At 39.8% G+C, this 23,496-nt stretch overlaps 5 protein-coding genes across 6 annotated transcripts; 2 read left to right on the top strand and 3 right to left on the bottom strand.

Annotated features, from left to right (window-relative positions):
- Positions 1 to 41: 41 nt before the first annotated feature.
- On the bottom strand, positions 42 to 6,935 carry asf1ba (anti-silencing function 1Ba histone chaperone). Of its 2 annotated transcripts, none has more exons than XM_059347768.1 (4): positions 6,794 to 6,935; positions 2,533 to 2,648; positions 1,532 to 1,708; positions 42 to 617 (listed from the first exon to the last, which is right to left on the bottom strand). In XM_059347768.1, exons 1-4 carry the CDS (start codon positions 6,795 to 6,797, stop codon positions 426 to 428), a joined length of 489 nt encoding a protein of 162 aa, XP_059203751.1. In that variant the 5' UTR covers positions 6,798 to 6,935; the 3' UTR covers positions 42 to 425. The 2 variants fall into 2 exon arrangements, with proteins under 2 accessions (XP_059203751.1, XP_059203750.1); XM_059347767.1 differs by lacking the exon at positions 6,794 to 6,935 and adding an exon at positions 4,904 to 5,282.
- Positions 6,854 to 10,709, top strand: crb3a (crumbs homolog 3a). The gene is made up of 4 exons (XM_059347769.1): positions 6,854 to 7,069; positions 7,364 to 7,575; positions 9,547 to 9,590; positions 9,687 to 10,709. The coding sequence occupies exons 2-4, from the start codon at positions 7,485 to 7,487 to the stop codon at positions 9,894 to 9,896; spliced, it is 345 nt and encodes a 114-aa protein (XP_059203752.1). The 5' UTR covers positions 6,854 to 7,069; positions 7,364 to 7,484; the 3' UTR covers positions 9,897 to 10,709.
- A 1,016-nt stretch (positions 10,710 to 11,725) lies between these two features.
- On the bottom strand, positions 11,726 to 14,936 carry tubb4bl (tubulin, beta 4B class IVb-like). Its single transcript, XM_059347766.1, has 4 exons — positions 14,767 to 14,936; positions 13,787 to 13,895; positions 13,492 to 13,602; positions 11,726 to 13,078 (listed from the first exon to the last, which is right to left on the bottom strand). The coding sequence occupies exons 1-4, from the start codon at positions 14,821 to 14,823 to the stop codon at positions 12,021 to 12,023; spliced, it is 1,335 nt and encodes a 444-aa protein (XP_059203749.1). The 5' UTR covers positions 14,824 to 14,936; the 3' UTR covers positions 11,726 to 12,020.
- Positions 14,937 to 16,782: 1,846 nt separating this feature from the next.
- On the top strand, positions 16,783 to 21,725 carry LOC131983713 (zinc-binding protein A33). The gene is made up of 6 exons (XM_059348492.1): positions 16,783 to 17,406; positions 17,644 to 17,739; positions 17,830 to 18,060; positions 19,074 to 19,096; positions 19,180 to 19,298; positions 20,546 to 21,725. Exons 1-6 carry the CDS (start codon positions 17,017 to 17,019, stop codon positions 21,082 to 21,084), a joined length of 1,398 nt encoding a protein of 465 aa, XP_059204475.1. The 5' UTR covers positions 16,783 to 17,016; the 3' UTR covers positions 21,085 to 21,725.
- A 194-nt stretch (positions 21,726 to 21,919) lies between these two features.
- LOC131983408 (G-protein coupled receptor 183-A-like) lies at positions 21,920 to 22,885 on the bottom strand. The gene has a single exon (XM_059348128.1). It carries the CDS (start codon positions 22,883 to 22,885, stop codon positions 21,920 to 21,922), a length of 966 nt encoding a protein of 321 aa, XP_059204111.1.
- Between the last annotated feature and the right edge of the window lie 611 nt (positions 22,886 to 23,496).

The raw sequence follows: 23,496 nt of genomic DNA on the forward strand, positions 1-23,496 counted from the left end.
AAAAAGGTTTAAGTGCAAAATAAATTTGACCACAAATGTAATGGCAGTTTATCAATTTGCTGCACAGCAACATATTGGAATTTATTTGCCTGTTGTTTCAGTGCTGAAATCCTTTTAAATGGGTATAAATTAGTTCTGCACCAACAAAACAAAGGAAGATGAATCACACATCTTTCTTTGCTGTTTTCGTTCAGCTGCATCTTGAGTCCACAAGTTAAACTACTTTGTTATTGCTTTCAACTTCATGGCAAGGAACTCCCCATCTTTAAGTGATGATTATACCAGGGAGATGTTCATAATCTTCCTTGGAACAAACACTCATCTGAAGCCCAAGATGAGAGTTCAATTTTGACAAGCTTCAGGTAACTAAGGGCATCTGTAAGGCAAAGATGTCTGCACATCCACGCAAGAATGTCCACAGTGCTCTATAAGCAGTCCATAGAGTTATCTGGTAGTATCCCTAAGGGTGGGGCTTTGCCTGGGAGACAGGATGGAGGGAGCATGGAGTTTGACGTGGGATCCACATTTTCACAGTCCTCCATTCTTTCTGCACAGCCTTCCCAGTTTATATGGAATCTGGTCACACGAGGGTTTGACGCCAGAATATTTCTCTGGAGCTGAAACAGGAAACAGAAATACACAGTAGATGAAGACTTTGTTCAGATATTCTCATTACTTCTGAATGTCAATGTGTTTTTTAAGTGTAACTGATGTGAGATATCAGACAATTTAACCACATAAGTAGTGTGACAAATAAAAACATTTAATGTCTGCATATACATTTTACAACCTTAATGGAAACTCTGACCATATTTGAAAATCTTTCCCCAGAAGACAGATTCATTTTCTATTAGCTGCTGATCATTTCTGCTAATGTGCATATTGCTATCTAGACGTAGGGCAAGAAAATATGAACCCTGTAGATAAGAATGGTACAAAGGTGCCACACAATGAGAAATCAACAAAACCATCATATGATAAACTACAACTTTGCTCCTGTAATCAATAATCACTCAGTTCAGTATTTTCTTTTGCACCGGTGAGTGAAAACCTAAAAAACTGAATCCTTTGTCATAGCAGCAAAAACTCAGTGGTTTATTACTTAAATAACTATCTGAATAAAGAACATTGCTCAAAGCGCAGTAATATTTCTGCTTAACTAGTTATATAACCAAAGGAATTTGATAGGATTACAAGTAATTTCTTAAGGATCAAACAATCTGTTCCAAAGTGCAGGCTCAACAGAAAGAAAAGCTTTAATTGTGCAAAGTATTAGTGCACCATGTTGCTTGATGATTACCTTTATCCTTGCCATTTACATGGTCAATACAATAATGCATACATTCTTAGGGTGTGTAGTGTATTAGGCCTTTTGACTTATGTTTGTATGGTGTATTTTTGGGTTGACTTTTTATTGCGAAATATCATCAAAACTTGTTTACGACCAGAAAGAAAAATCTTCATTCACATTAGTTAGATATCACAATAACAAAGGAGATTTCTAAACCAGTGAATCAGCCATTAGTCTGACCTGTGTGTAGTCTGGCTTGATCGGTGGATTTTCACGAAGCTCAGGCTCTGTGTATTCATTGTTCACATAGTATCCAATGCGAATGAACTCCTGGCCACGGTACGTGCAGGTAATCAGCACTACAGTCACACCAACTGCATCACTTTCGGGAATCAGTCCTGTGTTTGGGGCATCAGCCTGTTAAAAAGAAACACAACACTTGTATGTGCAAAAAAAAATATATAGCAACTTTAGCCAAGTTAGTTCAAACAACATAATGTTACGTGGCAGTAGATATATATTTTTTAAAACAAATGCGCAGCACTCTAAATTCACATGTGGTGATATGTATTACTGACTATTATAAATATAGGTAAGGCGAATACATTTCTGTTACTCAAAATATTATTGACCCTTGCATAATGTCGAACTCATTATGCAGCATAAGTGTTTCTAGCTAATGATTGTGTGATTCCCCAAACAGACTTGGGATGAGTGCTGAGTCGGACTGTGTTAGTATGCTACAAACAAAAAAAATTATGAGCCATTTTTGAAGAAAAAACATATTTGCAGAGCTTCTTATGTCCAAACTTATTGTGATCCGATGTTTGGTAGCTACCATTGACAAACTAAAGAAAGATTTTTGAGGGCAATGCCAATATTGATATTTGAGATAATAATGGTAATGCAAAAATTGCTTATTTTCTTTACACAACCAATAACACAAGTAACATTTTCCTTTACATACAGCACCTCATACAGTCAGTTTATAGCTGGAAAAAAACACTACCCATTAAATGACATGTATATATTTGTAATTTCTTATCTTTCAAACTGCTCTGCGAACACTCAGAAAGCTATATAGGAGACAAGGAGAGCTGTCCAAAATGTGGAGGATGCAATTGCTGATTTTAAAAAGTTGGAATAGAAGTTTTGAAATTTCTGTTCCCAGTATATAGGCTACTATAAGGCTAAAGTAACACCAACCAATGTTTCAGTTAGTTTACCCCAACTAAACGTACCTGAAACACAAACATATGTCTCCCAGCAGGTACTGGGCCGACCAAGACGGAGTCGAGGATTTGGTCATACTCTTCACTCTCTGCTGAGCCGACGTAGATGATCTTCCATTCCAGGTCTAAGAAAAAACAAACACAATAAAGAAACTAAATTTTTGTTTCACTATAAAATGCAAAGTTAAAGTAGTTATTTAAAATATGAATGTCAGTCATATAGTAGTGTAGTTGAATGTACTAAATACCACCTTTTAATAAAAATTATCAAATACAGTCAATACATTTGCAAAATTGTTGTGAATTGTTATAAACAATAGCCATTTTATGTTCCTAATCCATGTGCTACAATAAAAGAGCACAGCAAAGTAGTTGGAATACCAATAACTATAAATATATACAATGTTACAACAAACTGTAATAGAAATTTGGTACTTAAGGCATTTTCACATAACTAACACTGACACCAACCACTGAACTAACTTACATGCTGTAAACTCTGTAAACTGCTGTAACTCTACTTGCTTGCACAATCAAAATTGTATTGAGGGGGGAAATTGTTTGAGATACTCGCAGAAGAAACAAAAAAAACCGCTTCACGATTATTGTGATATGTTTTTGATGAAAAATTAAGAATAATGCCAAATGATATTTCCCTGTCATTAAGAATCATATCGCCATTGCAATTAGCAATAGACCAATATATCGGCCGATATTTGCATTTTTTACTCGTATCAGCATCGGCCGATACGTGCGTGCGTTCGCAGGTCAATTAGCACATTTCACTGAGCCAACACCAGGCAAGGCTTTTTTTTTTTTTTTTTTTTTTAAGAGGTTCATTAGGCCTACTGATATACTTTTTACACTGTTTCTCTATACAAGGCCAATATAGCAAAATAGTTTCTTGTACCTGACAAGTTTCGGCTACCTTGCCTCTGTAGCCTTCATCAGAGGTGTCACGTGATGTTGGTGTGACGTCATCTGTGATGAAGGCTACAGAGGCAAGGTAGCTGAAACTTGTCAGGTACAAGAAACTATTTTGCTATATTGGCCTTGTATAGAGAAACAGTGTAAAAAAAAAAGAAAAGGCAAGGCTCTTTGAAACATCTGCCATTCGCTGGTGAGCTGCTGCTGATACCGGAAAAAAGAAAAACACATCAAATATGTGGATCATCTGAGGCGCCACCACCTCGAGGCCTAGAACAACATACACTTTGTTTGCTATCCAACTGGTAATATGTTTTGTTAATAAATGTTTCTTTTTTGTTTAAATTGAGACTTGTGTAACATTTGTTATCATTGTGTCATTTATATCATGTAAATGGAGGGAGAAAAGGCAATATCGGCTTCAAGAATAGGCCCAAAAAAAATCGGCCGCACATATCGGGGATCGGTTAAGACTGATGTCAAAATAATCAGTATCAGCATCGGCATTATAAAACCTGTATCGGTCGACCACTAATTGCAATTAGATTTTCATGTTGTTGTTTAAATTGCACAGCCCTAGGTACTCTCTTTCCAGTCCCCTAATGCAGGGATGGGCAACTTGAGGCCCGGGGGCTGCATACGGCCCACACCCTCACTTGAAGTGGCCCTCAGTACAACTACATGCATTTGAGCATGAAATCTTAAAAGTGCAGTGTAAAAATGTACAAAATTACTTCTTGCAATTAATGTTGGTCTGGTGTTCTTGTACTAAAAAAATGAAATTACAGTAAGTGGTTATTTTTTATTTACGTCAAACCTTTTGTATTCCTATTTATAGTGTTATACATGCATTTGAGCAAGAAATATGTTAAGTTACTGCATTGTAAACATATTTAAAATAGCAGTTTCAGCATATCTGATTAAGTGCACGGTCCTATATGTGGCCCTTTTGGTAGTGTCAATGAAAAATTGTGGCCCCCTCCAGCATTTAAATTGCCCATCCCTGCCCTAATGCTAATTAGTTAAATTGTTATAGTTACACTGCAACTCTTGAAGAATAGTTCCATAATAGCAAATGAGGGGTAAGAAGGGATAGGATTAACATAAAAGATATGAGAGAGATGCACTTTAGACTGTGCTAATAGGACTTTTAAGTCTGTACCAACATATTTAACGTTAGCCAACTAAATTAGCCACTACATTATAGATATACACCCATAACAGTAAACATATTAAGTTAAAGTGTGTAACATTACTTTGCTATTAACTGGTAACGTGAACATGATGTTCACATGACGTTAAATTACCTTTCACATTTTAATTTCTGACTTAGGTTAGCTAATGTGGCTAACATAGCGTTAGCTGATAGCAATCACTAGTACACAGACAGAAGTTAGCGACAGTCTCAGCCTCAGACACACAGTAATGACAGCTTTTCTGCGACAGTACATACCTTCGGGAAGGTCCTCCATACACTCAAACGTTATTTCAAACTGAAAGGGGTTTCGAAAGCGACTCGGGTTATCTAGGACAGCTACATTCAGCACCTGTACCTTCGCCATGGTTGCGGGAGCTAATAACGGGCTAACCAAAAACAAACGTTCAAACCAGATTCCCGGGGAATCCCTTCAAAGCAACACTACAACGATACAAACCGTCACCAGTGTCGATAATGTTATCTGCCAAAAACATTTGGTTTTACCAAACTTAAATCTTACATATACGACTATATACGCACTGTTTGATGATTTAATGTTCAGTATAAGTTACAAAATTTGAGAATAAATATGCTGCTCTCCCGCCGCTTTCATTCTACTACCCACCCTCCACCGTATCTACGGCACCCGGTAGGCTACATGTCATGCGCGAAAAAGGAAAAGCAAAGTGCCTCAAACTCCCCCTAGTGGCACACTAAAGAGGCATGGGGTCGAGGCCGGCTCTACGCTGGGGCAAGAGGGGGGCGAGCCCCTTAAATAATCAAAATCTTAGAAGTTGAGAAAGCACATTTTAATCTACTCACAAAATTAATATAGGCCTTCATTACAATTTGACAATACACAATTGTATTTCAATGAAGAAAGCATCGTTACTATGACCACAGAAAAAAGGTGCTTCATGTGCACTTTAGACACTTCAAGGGCATCATGTGTACACATCATGCCCACTTTACATTTCTGACTGCCCCCTTATGCCTGCCTAGAACCGGTCCTGCATGGGGTTGTTAAATCTTATTGCACTCTAACTACATTATTGACTGGAAATCTTTTTAACCATATAGTTCGTAGATATGTCCTTTCCTGGCTGACCAAAGTAGTAAAGATTAGAGATTGGACTATTTAATATAACCTGGCATAAACATTGCGCTGTTTGTTTGCCAACAGCTAATTACCTTATGTTTGCTAGGTGCAGTAAAATAAACTTTGCAGTGTCCCACAACCCGGTAAGGGCGGACAACAGGCACATTTTTTTTTTTTACAATGACGCCTACATGCATTATTAATGTAATGTAGGTTAATTTTTCAGTTTTTCAGTTAAAGTTTTAACTTATTTTGTATGTCTCATAACCTGTCTATTCTAATGAATACAATGCTGTAAATCCAATAAAAAGTATGATTCCCAAATATTATTATACTAGCATACTGCATGACAGTAAAAAGAAATGAAAAACAACAGCAAACAAACAAAAAATAAGGTATGGCATTTCCTTAGACTGACTCACTGCAACAATATAGTAGTAATTTTCCACAGAAGTTCCCTGCTTTTCAACACCGCCTCACTGCCCTCACACAGTGTCCAAATGAAAACTGACCACCCCAGATTAGGCATGAAGCAGCCTACATTTTCTTTGCCCCTCTGAGTCTGAGAAGGAGAGATTAGATGAGGATTAGAGCCCACTGGACCAGCTGGCCGCCGAATTCATCCTTAAAATATCTCAGGAATGTTGATATTTTCCCTCATAGTGGGTAACATGAAATCTGATGGAGGCGCTATTTCATGCCACCACCATCAGCCAGGTTGCTAGGTAAGGAGCAGTGCAGGAAATACAGTTACACAGTTAAACATAGCGTACTCCAGCAGGTTGGAGCAAGTGCGAGTAGCCTGGCATCATAGACTATCCATAAAAAGTTCAGTTTAAATCAAGTTTCAGGAGGGAAACGTGAAATAAATGTGATTTAAGTTCTCCTTTAGTGTATTTTAAGGAGTTTTTTTTATGGCAAGAGGAGGAATCGGGTGTGCTCTGCTTCAGTGAACTGCGTGTTTCCCTCGACTTTGTACAAAGGAGTATCTGTCCGCTCTGCTGCAGGTGGATAACTGCGCTCAGGTAATGTAACACGAAACTCACCCATGTGACCAATGGCGATTTGAAGAGTAGACGAAAAAAAAACTGCTTTACATAAAACACCAACTGGTACTGCAGTCGCGGATGTAGCCCGGGCATTGAATCCTTTCAAGTACTTTTAAGAAGCACGGTTTTTGCCTGGAGATGTTACCTGTCACATTCACTGGATTCAACCATTTGTTGCAGTTTCATTTTTGACAAGGTGAGGCGGAAGCGACGAATCAACCTGCTCCATGTTTCCCGTTTTGCTCCTATCACCTGAAACCAGCCTCATCAGTGGTAAGTGTCTAACAGAGCTTGTGGAAAATTAACTTTGCTATATAATTTTGCTCATTAGTAGGGAATATAATGATATGTCTGCAAACGAAGACAGGTTAAATGTTAAAAGCTGTTTTTTAATACATAGTCTGTGCTATTAATAGCTTATTATTTTCCTGTGGTCAAAGCAAGTTTAATGGTGATTCAACATCATGTGTGAGTCAGTGGTTCCTGACTCAACCTCAGATAAAAGGAGTCTATAAGAGTGACAAAAAGATGTGGCTTTACATCACTGATAATATTGTGCCATTTCAGCTTTTCAACATGGGCGATAAATCCACACAGTGACTGCTGGAGCTGATGAAATGGACCCGAGCTGATGCCCCTCTAAGTCCCAGTCTGCCCTCACTTTGCCCTGCTGGTCACGGGTTAGGAGATGGCAGCGTGTCCGGATGTGCTGCTAGCCGTGCCTGGAGTTGTGGTCAGGAGTGTTTTACTGCTGATACTGAGCAGTAATCCTGTGTGGGGTGAGTCAGTAACCATCCCTTCATCCTAAAAACACTCCCACACATAAGACATCCTTATGACCACACCTGCGCATACACAACCTCTTGCAATAATAAATAAAACAGATTGGGGACATTCCAGAACAAATCTGCAACAGGCACAGGCTTGTCAGCATGTTGTAAACGCACAGGACTAAGAATTGATTAAGAAACACACTCTGCCATGTGAGAAAGCGGTTTATTTATATCCTGTTTTGCCTTATCAATAAATAGAAAAGGATTTCACAATACTTGCGGTTTTCTCTTTTGAGCATGGCTGCCCCCTTCCTGTAACCCCTGCTGCTTGTTATCAAGTTGTACTTGTGTCCTTGCAGAGTTTACTGTTTACCCTAGTGAATGATTGACTCAGACAATGGTAAGAGGAGGGTTTATGTTTCATAAACAAACCCTTTTCACAAAAGTTATTATCTTTTATAATGGTCAAAACAAAAGAAAACAAAAAACAGATTTTTGTTTAAGTGTCTTTTGCCTCAGCTGACTGTATCTGCAGTACAGTCTACATTCCTGAGCTTCTCCTCCTCTACCACTCTCCTGGTCAAGTAGTTACTTTGTAGTTTCATGATGTCACTGAGTGATCACATGGCTGCTCATGGATAAAATGGCTGGGAACGGCAGTAGCCTGGTAGGATATCTGGTATGCTGCCTTGAACATGTGCATATGGCTTAAATCAACTTCTGCTGCACTGTTGGTTCCTCTTTTCTCTATTTGTCCAAAACAATCTTTCCACTGCATTAATAGAGGTTTAACTTGTTTTTAGTGGGTTAGCTAAAAATATAATGATTAGTAGCCGAATTAGTAGAGAGCCACACATCACTTATTAAAGTGCAAGCACATTGTGCACTTTATCACATAACTTTTAATGATCCCTCTTTTGCCAGGAGTTAGATAAGAAGTTTAAATGAATACTTCACCTTTAAAATGAACATTTTCATATCAATAACTCATCCTGTGTTACCTGTAATTCTTGAATCAAATTTTTTTGTTGGAGAGAATCTGAAACCAGAGTAAATACTTAATTACTGGATTTAAATTGGGGCAGCATTTCACAACAGTAAAAGTTTATCAAAACATTCATCTACAAACTCTGTGTTAATGTATAGCTGGTGCTAGCAACTTATTGGCTCAGCTTAGCAAAAAGCTTGGAAATGAGGAGCAGTCAGGCAGTCTGAAACTAGTCCCAGCAGCCAACCAGTAAAATGCTGAAATATTCCTTTAATTCCTTCCTTTATGTCTCTATATCTGATCATTTGGTTACCCAAGTTAACTTGAGCTTGTCAATGTGTTTTTTAGTTAATAGAATACCAGTTAGCAGCAGTGGTGTAATGGAGGGTATCTGCAGGCATATGGGGTATACCAATCTCTTTTTTCTGATGGCATACAGTATATCCACCTATCAGCCAAAAAGCCATTGGAATATATAGAAGAGTACCAATATCCTCCTTGGTATTTTTGTTCCTGTGGGGCAACAGGAAATTCCCTTCCTCCGTAAACTAAATTATTTTTCTGTCTGGCCCGTCATCCTCTGCATCCTCATCTTTTATTGAGAATCTTCTAAGTTCTTCTTTTATCTTCTGGTTGCACAACCTTACAAAAAAAACAAACAAGAAACAGCCTGAACAGCATTGTTAAGATCTGATCTAAGATCATAGGAGCGAAACAAAGACACCTAAATACTTTATGCAAACAATATTCTCAGAGAGCAGCAATCGTTTTGGCTTCTTCAGGTCTCATGACAGGCTGTCATGACACCTGCTAAGATTAACAGCCATTCAAAAACATTAATGACTTTTAAATGCTTCATAGGTCTCCTTTACCCTTAATCCAATCTTCTATTACTTTATAAAGGTTTAGCAATATTATTTATTTTTGATTTTATGCCATTCAAAAGAGTTGTTATTACAGTGTCTCTGTCATTTCTGCTCTTTTCACAGGGAATTCTACTACTATAGCTCCAAGTAGCACCCCTTCTACTGCTGTGAGTAAAAAAAAACCTTCATCCTGCCCACTAATGACATCAGAAAGTGTTTGATGTCACCAGATTGACCACTCTCCTGTATTCTTCCATTTACAGAGCCTCGACATTGCAGCTATCGTCGCCCCTACGGTCACACTGGGTGTTCTGGCGATAGTCCTGGCTGTTCTCGCCTGGCTCCTCTGTGTGGTGAAAAAGAGGAGACAGACTGAAGGGACATATAGACCCAGTGCTGAGGAACAGTCTGGTGCACGTGGCGTGGCGGCACCAGATGCACTAAAGTTACCAAAGGAAGAAAGACTCATTTGAGAGTCTGTGCTTTATGTTTGTACGAAATCCTGTGAGGACGCGGTGTGACGGGGCTCTCTCCCCTGAGCAGACCAATGAGGAGAAACATTTTTCTCCGAGTGTAAGAGAGGACAGATTGCCAAGTTTGAGGTGCAGGAACATGATGCATTTACTTCCCCCTTTCATTTCCACAAGCACTGGATGGTTTCTGCACGGCACTACAAAGGAATGCAAAGAAATGCACCTGGATGTTTGGATCGAGCTGATTTTAAGAACAATTGAACATTTCAAGGAGGTTTTGAACATTTCTGCACAAAAACAAGCTTCAGTATTTTATCACCACTAATAATTTTAGTTTAGAGATGTTTTATTGGTTCAGCTGCCTTAAAATACCATTTTGCATGTACCTGTACTTGATTTGATTCAGTCTTTTTCTTCAGTCACTGGAAAAAATAGATACCAATCGTTTACTTTCAGCTCTTTTTTTTGGTACTTAGAATCCTGATGAGTCCGCTGCATTTTAAATTAAAACCGATGTTTTTAGCTTGATGATGAGTGTAATTAAACATCCTATAACGGTGCAAAAGCATGTATGAAGACAGCTGTGATGTTATTCTGAGAAAGGGAGAAAGAGAGCAATTGTTTACACTTCAAGTATCGCGTAAGTACTGAAAGTGAGTTGATATATTATTTAAAGATCATTTCCTCAGATCAATCATGCACTGCATATTGCATCATAATCAAGCAGATGTTTAACACTGTTGCATGTCTATTTATGCTTTTGTCAAATAAATGTTTGTAAAATAGTTGAATAATTAAACTTCACAAAGCATTTAAACTAGTTAAAGCATCTCTGAGGACATCACCCTGAGTTTTCTTAAAAATACATGATCTATTATGCTTTATGCTATATTCACAGAATGCAGTCCCAGTCAAAATTAGGTTAAGTCAAATTTCTTGTTTACAGGAGATGTGGTTACAAGTTTATTGGAAATAAGTCATTCAGCATAAAAAAATGCATAAAAAGTTTACTAATTGACTAAGAGGGCCCTAATATTTACCATATCCAAAAAATTCTATCATTTGACAAAAATGTAAACAGGTCCATTACTTTATATGCTCTTTGGATAAAGGACCTTAGCAGATAAGGAGTCCTAGTTGTCAGAGAGTGAAAAGTTCAGGTCCTGCAACAACCTGAGAAACAATGAAGCCATTGTTGGTCTCTCTGGGAAAAAAAGGTTATCTATAAAGTTATGAGAAAGAGCAGAGTCTAATCTCTTATGTACAGGACAGGTATTTGTGATACCTGTATGAAAACATAATTCAATATTGACTTAGTTAACCATACACACATGGTATTTACAGTGGTTCCAGGATGGAAATTCTCATTTGTGCAGTCATGTAATGTTATTTGCATTACGATGGCTGTTAATTAACGTAACATGTGTCCCATCACACACTAATAAAATTGGATTGACTGACTTTTCTGGTCTTAGTCTGGAAAGACAGCTAGAGATTAGTACCTCTCACTTCTTTCTGACATATTAATTACTGTTTTTACCTTCATCGTATTTGAATTATGCTTTGATTTACAGCTGTATTCAGAGTTCAGCTGCCAAACCCATAAAGGATATTTCCCCCAAATTTTAGATTATTGTCCTGCAGAAGCTTCAGAGGCTAACTATTCAGTATTTACATCAATAAAACATGTTTTTATAGACCCCATAAATCTTGTGACCCTCGAGTTGAGAACTACTTTCCTTGTCGGCATGTGACAGGACAGACACTGAAGCGAAGTGATGTCAGATCACATATTAAGTGAATCAATAAACACTCAGAGGCAGTAAAAGTGGCCTTTTAATCAGATTTTATTTACCCTCCAACTTCAAGGCTTCACAGTTAAAATCACTTGCTTTTGAATTCCGCAAAGGCAATGACAGGAAAAATGAAAGGATGTCGTTAAATCGGTGCATTCACAACAAACGAAAACATTTTCACCAAAAACTTCACTAGTTTCAGTACATGTCAATGTCTAACACTAGAGCAACAGTGATCTAGATGATGACAGTTTTTCAGAGCGTTCAATTCATGATGAAGGGGGATGGATGAGGTAAGATGAGGTTTGGCAGATGGTAGGCTGTGGTTTTAGGCGACTTCTTCCTCTCCCTCTTCCTCAAACTCGCCCTCCTCGGCGGTGGCGTCCTGGTACTGCTGGTACTCGGACACCAGGTCGTTCATGTTGCTCTCTGCCTCTGTGAACTCCATCTCATCCATGCCCTCACCAGTGTACCAGTGGAGGAAGGCCTTACGGCGGAACATGGCGGTGAACTGCTCGGAGATGCGCTTGAACAGCTCCTGGATGGCTGTGCTGTTACCTATAAAAGTGGCGGCCATTTTGAGACCACGGGGTGGGATGTCGCACACGGCGGTCTTCACGTTGTTCGGGATCCATTCAACGAAGTAGCTGCTGTTCTTGTTCTGCACGTTCAGCATCTGCTCGTCGACCTCCTTCATGGACATGCGGCCCCTGAACACTGCAGCAACGGTCAGGTAGCGGCCGTGGCGTGGGTCGCAGGCGGCCATCATGTTTTTAGCGTCGAACATCTGCTGGGTGAGCTCGGGCACAGACAGGGCGCGGTACTGCTGGCTGCCCCTGCTAGTGAGGGGGGCGAAGCCGGGCATGAAGAAGTGCAGACGGGGGAAGGGCACCATGTTGACAGCTAGTTTACGGAGATCAGCGTTGAGCTGGCCGGGGAAACGCAGACATGTGGTCACCCCGCTCATGGTGGCGGACACCAAGTGGTTGAGATCTCCGTAGGTGGGGGTGGTGAGTTTAAGTGTGCGGAAGCAGATATCATACAGAGCTTCATTGTCAATGCAGTAGGTCTCATCTGTGTTCTCCACCAGCTGGTGGACGGAGAGAGTGGCGTTGTAGGGCTCCACCACAGTGTCGGACACCTTTGGAGAAGGCACCACGCTGAATGTGTTCATGATGCGGTCGGGGTACTCCTCGCGGATCTTGCTGATGAGCAGGGTGCCCATACCGGAGCCGGTACCGCCACCAAGGGAGTGAGTGAGCTGGAAGCCCTGCAGGCAATCGCAGCTCTCAGCTTCTTTCCTCACAACATCCAGGACGGAGTCCACCAGCTCGGCGCCCTCAGTGTAGTGGCCCTTGGCCCAATTGTTTCCAGCTCCGCTCTGACCTGGAGGTCAGAGGATCACAGTTTATTGATTTATTGATGCAGGAAAGCTATTCTTAAGACAGATAGAAGGGCTGTACAATTATCAGTATTATCTTAATACTGTTATATGAGACTCAATATCACCTTCCAAGTGTTTTCCTACTACTTTTCCTGATGTTAAACGCTGCATTGCAGTAAAATTATGTACTTTTCTGAACTAACCAGACTATTTTATTACTTGCCTTTTCCCACTAATTCATTATACCTACATTACATTAAAAGCCCATTGTGTAAATATTTTGTGAAAGCACAAACAGTCAACTCAACAATATTGTTGCAATATCTATTCTGAGATACTACAAAAAGTACCCTGACCAAAAAAAAAAAAAATCCTGATTTTTTATTTTTTCCATATAGCACAGCCCTAAGCTTACCAAAGACAAAGTTGTCGGGTCTGAAGATCTGCCCGAAGGGACCAGACCTGACTGAGTCCATCGTTCCAGGCTCCAGATCCACCAGGATGGCTCTGGGCACATACTTCCCACCTGAAATCAGGTAGAATGGATCGTCAACATCACTCCTGGTGATTCTTACACGTTTGTTAAGCATGACACATTTAATGTAAAACACAAATCTTTATGCAAATCATTTTGCATAAGAGGAGAGGGCAGGAGAAAGGAGATGGTTCTGTGTTCTCTGTTGTGCATCATAAGTGAATCTGCAGCTTACCTGTGGCCTCATTGTAATAGACGCTGATTCTGTCTAGCTGCAGATCACTGTCTCCATGGTAGGTACCAGTGGGATCAATGCCATGCTCATCACTGATCACCTCCCAGAACTGAGGAGAAAATGAACGTGGGAGGAGAAGAGAAAGAGAGAGACAGATGTTCATATAGGCCAAGGTTATAATTTAATACACATACATACTAAGAGAACCCAGGTTGCCCGAAATAGCACACATCTACTTTATATGAAACTATTTTAAAACATGCAAAGCTGTTTAATTCTCTAATTGAATGCAGGTTAGAAGAGCAGACCATTAGTCTGAGATGCAGACTGTCTCTGGAGTAATCAGGCAGATTGCAATAATCTGATAAGTAACAGTGTCTTTGATGCAATGAGAACACACTGTACCATTAAAGGTCAAGCAGATTGAAACCACTAAATATTTTATCATTCTGATATCAGAATCACAAAATAACATCGTGATTTGTTGTAAAATCGGACTTTTTTCAATTTCATTGAAAGGAAACATAGGTAAAAATAGGTCATAAAAGCGGAGGTGAGGGGGAGGGGAGGCTGCTGCTACTACTACAGTGATGTAATGCTCAATACTACTACTACAGTAAAGCCTTTAAATGATTGCTTTCAGCACTCGACAAAAAGGTAGGAAAATGCAGATTTTGAATGCAATTGTTGAAGTAGTTTTAGTTTTTCTGTTGAATAAATCGACGCGTGCACGAACCTTGAGCCCAATGGAAGCCCTGCACGGATGATGACCAATGAGCAATGATCAATGAGCAAATCGTCTAATGAATTGAATTTTCATTTATCGCAAGAAGCATCAATCAAGAGAGGAGACCGTATTGGGTTTATTCTAGAGAATTCCTGGAGGATGGATTTGGAGTCTCCTCTCCTTGCAGCCTGCACAAGTCTCACGAGAATGACAAACCAAAGCAAAGCAGAGAAAAGGAAAATGATAAGAATACCTTGGCTCCGATCTGGTTTCCGCACTGACCGGCTTGCAAATGCACAATTTCGCGCATTTTGGAAAGATGGGAGCGAGGACGGTCGAGAAGGAGAGACGGGGAATTCTGAGCAGCAAGAGATTCACAGGATGATGGCTCCTGCAGTCGATCGTCCGCCCGGGATTTGCTCGCACCGCCTCTCAAACCGTCTACTGGGCTGAATCAGTGGTGCAACTTGACGTCATCGTCATGGTAACCAAAGACCGGAGGAGAGAGGGAGGGAACAAGAGCCGTGGAAATGTCGGATAGGGTGCGAGGAGCTGCATCAATAAGACTCTCATTACTCTCATGAACTGAGTGCACTCACACCCCCACACAGCAGAAACACACAGACTGGGGCATATTATTAATAGGCACACTATGATGGGTCAGCAAGGTCACTGATGTGCAGTATTAACAGTGCAGTCCATTGTGAAGCACCACAAGTTCTTCACTGCGAATTATTTGTTTCTTACCAAGATAAAAAAAAATTCTTAGATTAAAAGTGTTGAATAATTTATCTTGTTTTAAGAGTTAATTTCTTATTTTAAGTGTTCAACATTGTTATTTCTACATTTAACCATCTTAATTCAAGAAATCTTGTCATGTGAAATTATCTGTCCATGCAGCAAGGTAATTTCCCTTCATATCTTTTTTTTAGATACCTGTTTTTTTGCAGTGTTCAGTTTGAAACACACCAATGAGCCATGACTTGAAAGGACAAGGGCAGAAACATAATGTATCCACTTGAGTATGAGGACTTCTTAACACTTCTGAAAACATTTTAATTGATTTTGTGCCATGTGGTCTGCAAAGTGATTGAAAAATACCCTGGATGTGCAGCCATGTAGGCCAAGAGCCTCTCAACACATTCCCTCTGATCAAATTTGTCCTTGAGAACTATAGAAGCGTTTAAAAAATAGGTTACGTCCAATTATTCTAAAAGACATACGAGAGAATCCCCAGTAGGCCTATTCTCAATCTTGTAAGGGCTGAAAAAAAGACTGACAACCTCTGGATTCACCTCTGGATCCTTATCCTGAAATTCACCACCACCAACAGAAAAAAAGTCATTATTTTATATGAATCTTATTCTGTTTTAAAAACACGAGGTCGTCAGCTTTCTGAAACTTATTGTATTTTCTCCAAACTATGTCTCACAACAAAGTATTTTAACATGGTGTTTCTTCTAATCAAAAGGCCTAAAGAATATATTCCTGATATTCCAAATCACAATTTTGATTTACCAGGCTGTAAATAAAACGAACTTGACTTGACTGTCAATAACAACCTGCACACTCATGTGTAAATGCAATGCCACTTCACGTCAGAAAAAAAAACAGCTTTCGGATCAGATATTCACTGTGTTGTTTAGTCTATTTTTAGCTGCCACCTATTTCACATTCTGTCTGGATTGCAGTCTTCTTTCAGAAATGGAAAAATATGTCAGCAAATATCAAGCTCCAGCATAAAATTAATGTTAATAACACACATGGATTATAGACAGACATAATCACATAAAACATATGTACATTGACAAGCAATATTATCAATAAAACTGTCATATGTAGAATACAGTACTTTAACAGGTTCTAATAAGTGACTGGACAGTAAAATCCTGTTTCTGTTTGATCCTTTTAAGCAGTCTGGGTCAAAACTCACCAAACAGTACAGGACACAGTAGCAACAATGCTACGGTAACTATAAGTGCTCTGATGTATGAAATAAGTTGCAGTATGTTGTTTTCACCTGACCATCCCCTGTTTAAATGATCAGTTGCTAACTACACCATGATTTATTAGAAGGTTAAATGTTATGCGCTGCCTTTGGCCTTTAATTAACATGGATGTCAACATTCACATTCACATCCTGATCGTTGACATTCCAAGCTTGCAATTACCAACCAGCGTCAAGCTTTCCAACAACTGGCCAATAGGGTTTTATTTCCTGTTTCCCAGCCCAGCAACATACAGTGTTGTTTCACAGTGCTGCATGATTTGAGTTACTCCCACAAAAGTCATGAACAGGAAAACCAAGAGCATTTGCTGCTTCATGTCAGGAACAATAGATAGACTGTTAGCGTGCTCTGAGGCTTTGAGGAGACAAGTTTAACTAGGACAGCGAAATTATTATGTTACTGAAAGAGGAAGTATTAAGGACTTAAACCAGGACTTAAACTTGTGCTGTTTTGAACTGTGGATTTACTGTATTGTACATGATAAGCTAGTGATCATGTCACTACCAGAGGAGGATCTCACATGCCCAATATGCTGTGACATCTTTACGGACCCTGTGCTACTGTCATGTAGCCATAGCTTCTGCAGAGGCTGTCTGAAGCGCTGTTGGGAAACAGGGATACGTGAGTGTCCAGTGTGCAGGAAGAAAGCCTCCAAGGCCAGTCCTCCCACCAATTTGGCTCTGAGAAATGTCTGTGAAGCTCTTTTGCAGGCCAGGAGGAATTCAGTTGTGTTGGAAGAGAAGATTAACTGTCATCTGCACCACGAGAGGTTAAAACTCTTTTGTCTGGTTGACAAAGAGCCCATCTGTGTGGTGTGTCAGTCCTCCAAACTGCACAAGGGTCACGACTGCTCGCCTGTAGAAGAGGCAGTGCTGGACTGCAAGGTAAAGGAAATAAATACATCAATGTGTTTACAATCTGTTGTAAAAGCGACCTGCAAAGCCGAGTCTGCTGTTTTTGTTAACCAAGGTAACACCTTAACGTAGAATGCCGTCCTACAAGTTTGTCTTGATTGTGATGCGCGATGAACCCAGGCCTAAAGTATCCAAAGCACTCAAAATACTGAAACACTCTATTAAACTAGCAGATGTCTGCTAACTGAGATCTGCTTGATTTTCCAGGATGAGCTTGCTTTATCCCTGAAGAACCTACAAGATAAAGTGGAAAGCCTCAACAGAATTCACCTGTCCTCTGCGGACATGTTCAAGTACATCAAGGTAACTGTGACTAGATGACATGTTTGTTTTTGATTGAATAAATCTTAATTTAATTAAATAAACCCGATTTTTTGCAATAATGTCCCTCAGAGACAGGCACTGGAAACACAGAAGCTGATCAAGATCCAGTTCGAGCAGCTCCATCAAGTCCTATTCAAAGAGGAGTCGGCCAGAATAGCAGCTGTTAAAAAAGAAGAAGAAGAGAAGATTGCAGGAATGAAGGATAAGATTAAAGAACTTTCAGCAGAAGTGCTGTCGATCACGGAGACCATTGCAATCATTCAGGAGCAGCTCACAGAAGATGACATGGTCTTGTTGAAGGTCAGTAAAGTCAAGTACACATCATAGAGTAGACTATCCAGTAGGTGCTGTAATGGTGCAATTTCCCCATTATGGAACTAATAAAGGTTTATCTTATCTTATCTTATCTTATCTCATCTTATCTTAGACTGTATAAAAGAAATTGACACAGTGGACAACTGTGAAAAGTAAAGCAGAAATGCCTTAAACCTGCATTCTTTATAATGGCCAGTAGGGGGCGACTCCACGCGTTACAAAAAGAAGTCTGATTCTATCAAGGTCTATGGGAAAATAACCTGACTTTTTCCTAATATGTTTATCGTCTCAATCACTAGTTTCAAGTCTTCTTCAATACAGCATGGCGTTTATTTTGTGAGAAGAGTGAAATAGATGAATAAAGCCGAATCCAATCTGTTCTTACTCACAACTCGTCACATACTGAGGCATGGTCAGTGCCCCTCAGTGCTACACATAGATGCACAAGGAACTCTTTAGCATCACTTTTTGACTTACCAGGGACGACGTGTTTAGATTTGTATAACGTGACATTGAAAGTAATGATATCGCCTTTTTGTTTCACATGTGACATGAACATCGCTCTCCTGGGTCGAAGTCCAGGCTTAGTTTAATCCATCCACCACCCCTTCGTCCCCAAAAGGACCTTTGCACACTTAGTTGCTCTTAACGCCTAATATTGCCATGAATGAGTTTATATTGTTAATGGAAAGCCTGGTGCATCTTAGACACACACTAACGGGTTGATTGTGTGTCTGAATCTGACACCAAAGGTCACTAATCAAACATCAGTACCTGATGAGTTGGGAGGGAGAACAGGGAGTCATTTATGAATCCAAAAAAAAACAAAAACAGGATGGTGGTCACAGTGCCAAATTTGAGGCCTTAAAACAATAGTTTACAAACCATGAATGATGTCATGGTGACTACACCCACTTCCTCAAAACAGTCTTATAAACATGAACTTTTTAACCATTGTTTCCAAATACGTCTCACCTTGACATTTCTCTATTTTCCAGAATTTTAAAGCCACTCAGGACAGGTAAGTCAACAAATAGATGATTTACTCTCTTTGTGTTGACCATGGCATATTCCCAGTGTAAGATGTTGTTTTTGTTATCACAGAGAAAAAAGCATAGCCCTTGGTTCAGAAAACATGTCCGGGTTGCTGATTGATGTGACGAAGCATCTCTGCAATCTCAAGTATAAAGTCTGGGAGAAAATGCTGGACCATATTGACTATAGTGAGTAATTCATATTTTTAATTTCAGAGGATGAAAGTGTGGATTTGTACAACACAACACTGTTTAATATATATTATCACCCTGTTAAAATAATCGCCTCTCTTTTTTTTAAAACTCATTTCTTCAAGTTTTGCAGGACACACAAAAAATGTCACCAAAAGTGTAACATTTGACATTTATTGATCATTTCACTCAAAAAGGATGTAACAAAGGATGGCTATTGGCATAGTAATACCACTGTGTGTAAATTATGTAACTTAAGATAAATTAATGACTTAGGCAATTTTTTGAACATGCCTTTGTGACTTAAGCAAGATATGGTAACACTTTATTTTGAAGGTGTCTACATAAGAGTCACGCAAGCCTGTCAGAAACATGACATGACAAGTATCATGAGCATTAATGTTACTTCAAAGTGTCATTAATGTTCATGACACATCCCATGTCATGTTTATGACAAGCTCATGTCACTCTTATGTAGACACCTTAGAGTAAAGTGTTACCAATATTAGTGTCAACAATAAAACACTGATAAACTGAACTTGACATTTCACAGTACCGGAGACAAAGTTGTCTCCGGTACTGCTCCTACCTACCTGAACGCCCTGATTCAGACATATGCTACCTCACGACCGCTGCGCTCTTCCAATGAACGGCGCCTGGCTCTGCCCCCCGTTGGTCCAAGGCAATCCAGACTCTTTGCACTTCTTGTTCCCCGCTGGTGGAACACACTACCAGTTCCTACCAGAGCAGGGGCGTCCCTCTCTACCTTTAAAAAACTCCTGAAGACCCAGCTCTTCAGAGAGCATCTTCTCTCCTAGACCACATGATAAGTCTACTCCTCAAATAATTGTCACTAGCACTAATAGCTCTTATTGCAGTATACCTTGATTGTTTGCTTTTTACTCTTCCTGTAAGTCGCTTTGGATAAAAGCGTCTGCTAAATGACTAAATGTAAATGTAAATGTAAATGAACTGATAACTAAACAATCTCCCTCTAGCTCTTCTTTGCTGGGTTCTTATCTGATGCCTATGAATGTGGCAAATTGTCAAAGAATGATGATCTTAAAGGGGTAAAATCACATGATCTCATCACATGATGATGTAGGCGATTTTACCATAGGTGGCCGGCATCATGAGGAGATGATTTAGGCAAAAAAACAACCAATTTTGACAAAAAAATGACTTAGGCGATTATTTTAACTATGTGACGATATAAAACTTTCTTCGTATATCCTTCCTTTTAGCCCCTGTGACTTTGGACCCAAACACAGCACACCCCTGCCTCATCCTGTCTGACGACCTCACTTCCCTCCACTACTCAAAGCAGCGCAGCTCTTGCCCTGACAACCCAGAACGCTTCCACATCAGCGCTGAAGTGGTAGGAATGGCCGCCCTGGGCTCAGGAAGCCACCACTGGGTTGTGGAAACAGGAAGTAATCAGGACTGGCTCTTGGGCGTGGCCTCTTCATCTGTACCGAGGAACTCAGAGATCTTCGCTCGGCCGGAGAACGGCTTCTGGACTCTGTGTTTCCGGGACGGAGAGTTTAGGGCGATGACCTCGCCACCCACCGCACTGACAGTTGAAAAAGTGCCCAAACAAGTCAAAGTGCAGCTGGATTACAACAAAGGGACAGTGTCTTTCTCTGACCCTGCTGATGGCACACTGATTTATGCATTTACACACACATTCAAAGGCACTCTATTTCCATATTTTTATACCCAAAACAGTCATCCTTTGAGAATAATTCCAGAGAAAGTACTTGTTACAATGCTGCGCCAATAAGTGAAGGATTCAGCGTATCAATAATGGAAGGCCTTATTGTTGGATGAGGAGATGTTTCTAACCCATTCAGCACCATGCACTTTAAGAAACAGACACATCACATTCACCACACATGGAGGGATTATTAGACAGTTCAGTTTATTGACTCTATGAACACATGATGGCGCCAAAGTCAAACAAATATTTTGAAGGATTTCATTACAGCAGAGACGACTTTGAACACAAACTTTGTGCTGTTTGTAGAAGTGAATTTTCCTGAACATGAAATTAAAATGCTGATTTTCCATTCGTAATCTCACAATTGATGCAAATCAATTTAGTTAAAACATATATTTGGAAAATAATAAATTAAAGAGAAGCGACACACACACAAAAACATGAATCCACAGTTGTTTTCATAGTAATTCCTTATGTAATAATGCTTATTTTCTCCTGTCTGACTCCATACTACTACAAATATAATGCAGGCCACCAGGCAGGTTAAATTGGGTAGATTTTTTTTCCTTTAATGCACTTATAGCACTTTATCTAGTGGGTCATTTGGTGTTGCTGCTAAAGTGTTTTATCTATAGTGTTCTTACATGTCAGATTGTATTTTGACCATTTTGTGTTATGCTTTTATGATTATTTTATTGGTGTGATATGTTGTTTTTTTTACTTGTAAGTGCTTTATGAAGGAGTGGTTTACTATGTTTGTCTTTCTCTGTCTTGTTTAGGTGAGCTCACATAGACAATTTCCAACCAATCATGTTTATGTGGCAATAAAGAATTGAATCTTGGATCTTTTCAGACAAATGAGCATCCATCTATTTGTCAGATTTATCAGATTTTAAACTTAAGCAGGTGGGTTTTGTGCAGGTGGGGTTTTCTTCTGTGTAGAGAAACAGGGGCAGCACTTCTCAAGGCAAGCGTCTGAGAGGAAAGGCACCTTCTCCAGACGAGATAGATAGATGATGGGCTGGATGGTGCTGCTGATGTTGAGGAAAGCGAAGCCCACAGGTTGCACGTAGCAGCGGAACACATCCTCGGAGTAGTGGTCTTCAAAAGGAAACAGTGCCACAGGTGGCAGGTAGTTAACCACAATGATACAAAGGATGGACAGCACCATCTTGAAGGCCTTCTTCTTCATGGGGTGCATCTCATCCTTCCCTGCACCGCGGGACTTCTTCAGGGCCCACAGGATGCACACGTTACACACTACCATCCAGGTAAATGTTGCCAGGATCTCACCAGTGAACACCTTCTCGAAGTTGGGAAGGCCTCCCACAGTTTTGGCTGCAGAGTAGGCAAATGTGAGGCAGAATACCAGCACTGAGAGGCTTATTCTGTACTTGATGTGTTTAAGTTGGCCAAACATTACAGGAAAGAGCACAGCCACAAAGCGATCGAGGCAGATACAGGAGAAAAACAGCGGCCCGCTTGTGTCTTTCACTCCGTAGGAAAACTTGATGGCAGACCACACGTCTTTGCTCTGCCAGTGGTACAGGTTAAGGAAGATGACAGGGGTCATGGAACCGAAGTAGGCGTCCATGAAGGCCAGGCAGCCCAGGAATATGTCTGACGTGGTGGGTTCTTTGCGATTGCGGATGAGGATCGCAATGACAAGTAAGTTGGTCGGGATTCCCACGATGACGTTGATGCACTGCAGGGTCAGGTCAAAGAGGATGCCTTCCACCTGGTGGTCGCAGCCGTCAAACACACTGAAGGGTTTTACTGTGGCGTTGATGTCAGCGGTGGTGTTGAGAGGGAGTGGAGTAGGCAGAGAGGTGGAGTTTAGTGGTGAGGATACATTTCTGTCCATGATTGTGTAACTGCAAAATGACACAGATGGGAGAGAGAATAAGAATAGTGGAGAGGGTTTAACATCACTGTGAAAATAGTTTTAAATAATACATTAAAATGATGATATAATTATTTTATAGGAAGTGGTCCGTATTTGTTTTGTTTTTTACTCTCACGTAAAACAAGGAAATTTCTTCATATTTGGGTCAGTGACAAATAAGGGTTGGCAAGATGTCAAATGGTATAACCACAAATTAATTATAAATATATATTTATATAAACTTCTTCCACCTACAGTATTTAGGTGGACTTATTTATAATGTGTACATATAATTACTTAATAAAAAAAAAAACATATTTCTGAGTATTTCTACATTAACACATTTCATCAATATTGAGCAGAACATATTCTTAAAACAACCATTTTCTTCTCAAGTTTAGACAAAGTATGTAAAATTTGTTATAAACCATAATGTTGCAATGTAAACATGGATTGTGTTTTTTTCTCATTTAAGTTCACATTTAATTTCCTGTAAATAATCAGATTTTTATGAAAAAAAAATTACTGGTTACACCGACTGACACTGCGTTAGATCACATCATTGACCCATTTACAGATATTTTAAGTAA

Source organism: Centropristis striata, chromosome 13, assembly GCF_030273125.1.
Source record: "Centropristis striata isolate RG_2023a ecotype Rhode Island chromosome 13, C.striata_1.0, whole genome shotgun sequence".
In the NCBI taxonomy this organism is placed as follows: domain Eukaryota; kingdom Metazoa; phylum Chordata; class Actinopteri; order Perciformes; family Serranidae; genus Centropristis; species Centropristis striata.

Coding starts and splice junctions, on each gene's coding strand:
- asf1ba (XM_059347767.1), bottom strand. CDS start 5,012: ATGGCGAAGGTACAGGTGCTGAATGTAGCTGTCCTAGATAACCCGAGT. Junction 2,649..4,903: donor TATGGAGGACCTTCCCGAAG/GTATGTACTGTC, acceptor GTTTTTTCTTAG/ACCTGGAATGGAAGATCATC. Junction 1,709..2,532: donor GACATATGTTTGTGTTTCAG/GTACGTTTAGTT, acceptor TCTTTTTAACAG/GCTGATGCCCCAAACACAGG.
- tubb4bl (XM_059347766.1), bottom strand. CDS start 14,823: ATGCGCGAAATTGTGCATTTGCAAGCCGGTCAGTGCGGAAACCAGATC. Junction 13,896..14,766: donor GAAACCAGATCGGAGCCAAG/GTATTCTTATCA, acceptor TTTTCTCCTCAG/TTCTGGGAGGTGATCAGTGA. Junction 13,603..13,786: donor CTATTACAATGAGGCCACAG/GTAAGCTGCAGA, acceptor ACCTGATTTCAG/GTGGGAAGTATGTGCCCAGA.
- LOC131983408 (XM_059348128.1), bottom strand. CDS start 22,885: ATGGACAGAAATGTATCCTCACCACTAAACTCCACCTCTCTGCCTACT.
- crb3a (XM_059347769.1), top strand. CDS start 7,485: ATGGCAGCGTGTCCGGATGTGCTGCTAGCCGTGCCTGGAGTTGTGGTC. Junction 7,576..9,546: donor GAGCAGTAATCCTGTGTGGG/GTGAGTCAGTAA, acceptor CTCTTTTCACAG/GGAATTCTACTACTATAGCT. Junction 9,591..9,686: donor GTAGCACCCCTTCTACTGCT/GTGAGTAAAAAA, acceptor TTCCATTTACAG/AGCCTCGACATTGCAGCTAT.
- LOC131983713 (XM_059348492.1), top strand. CDS start 17,017: ATGTCACTACCAGAGGAGGATCTCACATGCCCAATATGCTGTGACATC. Junction 17,407..17,643: donor AGGCAGTGCTGGACTGCAAG/GTAAAGGAAATA, acceptor TTGATTTTCCAG/GATGAGCTTGCTTTATCCCT. Junction 17,740..17,829: donor ACATGTTCAAGTACATCAAG/GTAACTGTGACT, acceptor AATGTCCCTCAG/AGACAGGCACTGGAAACACA.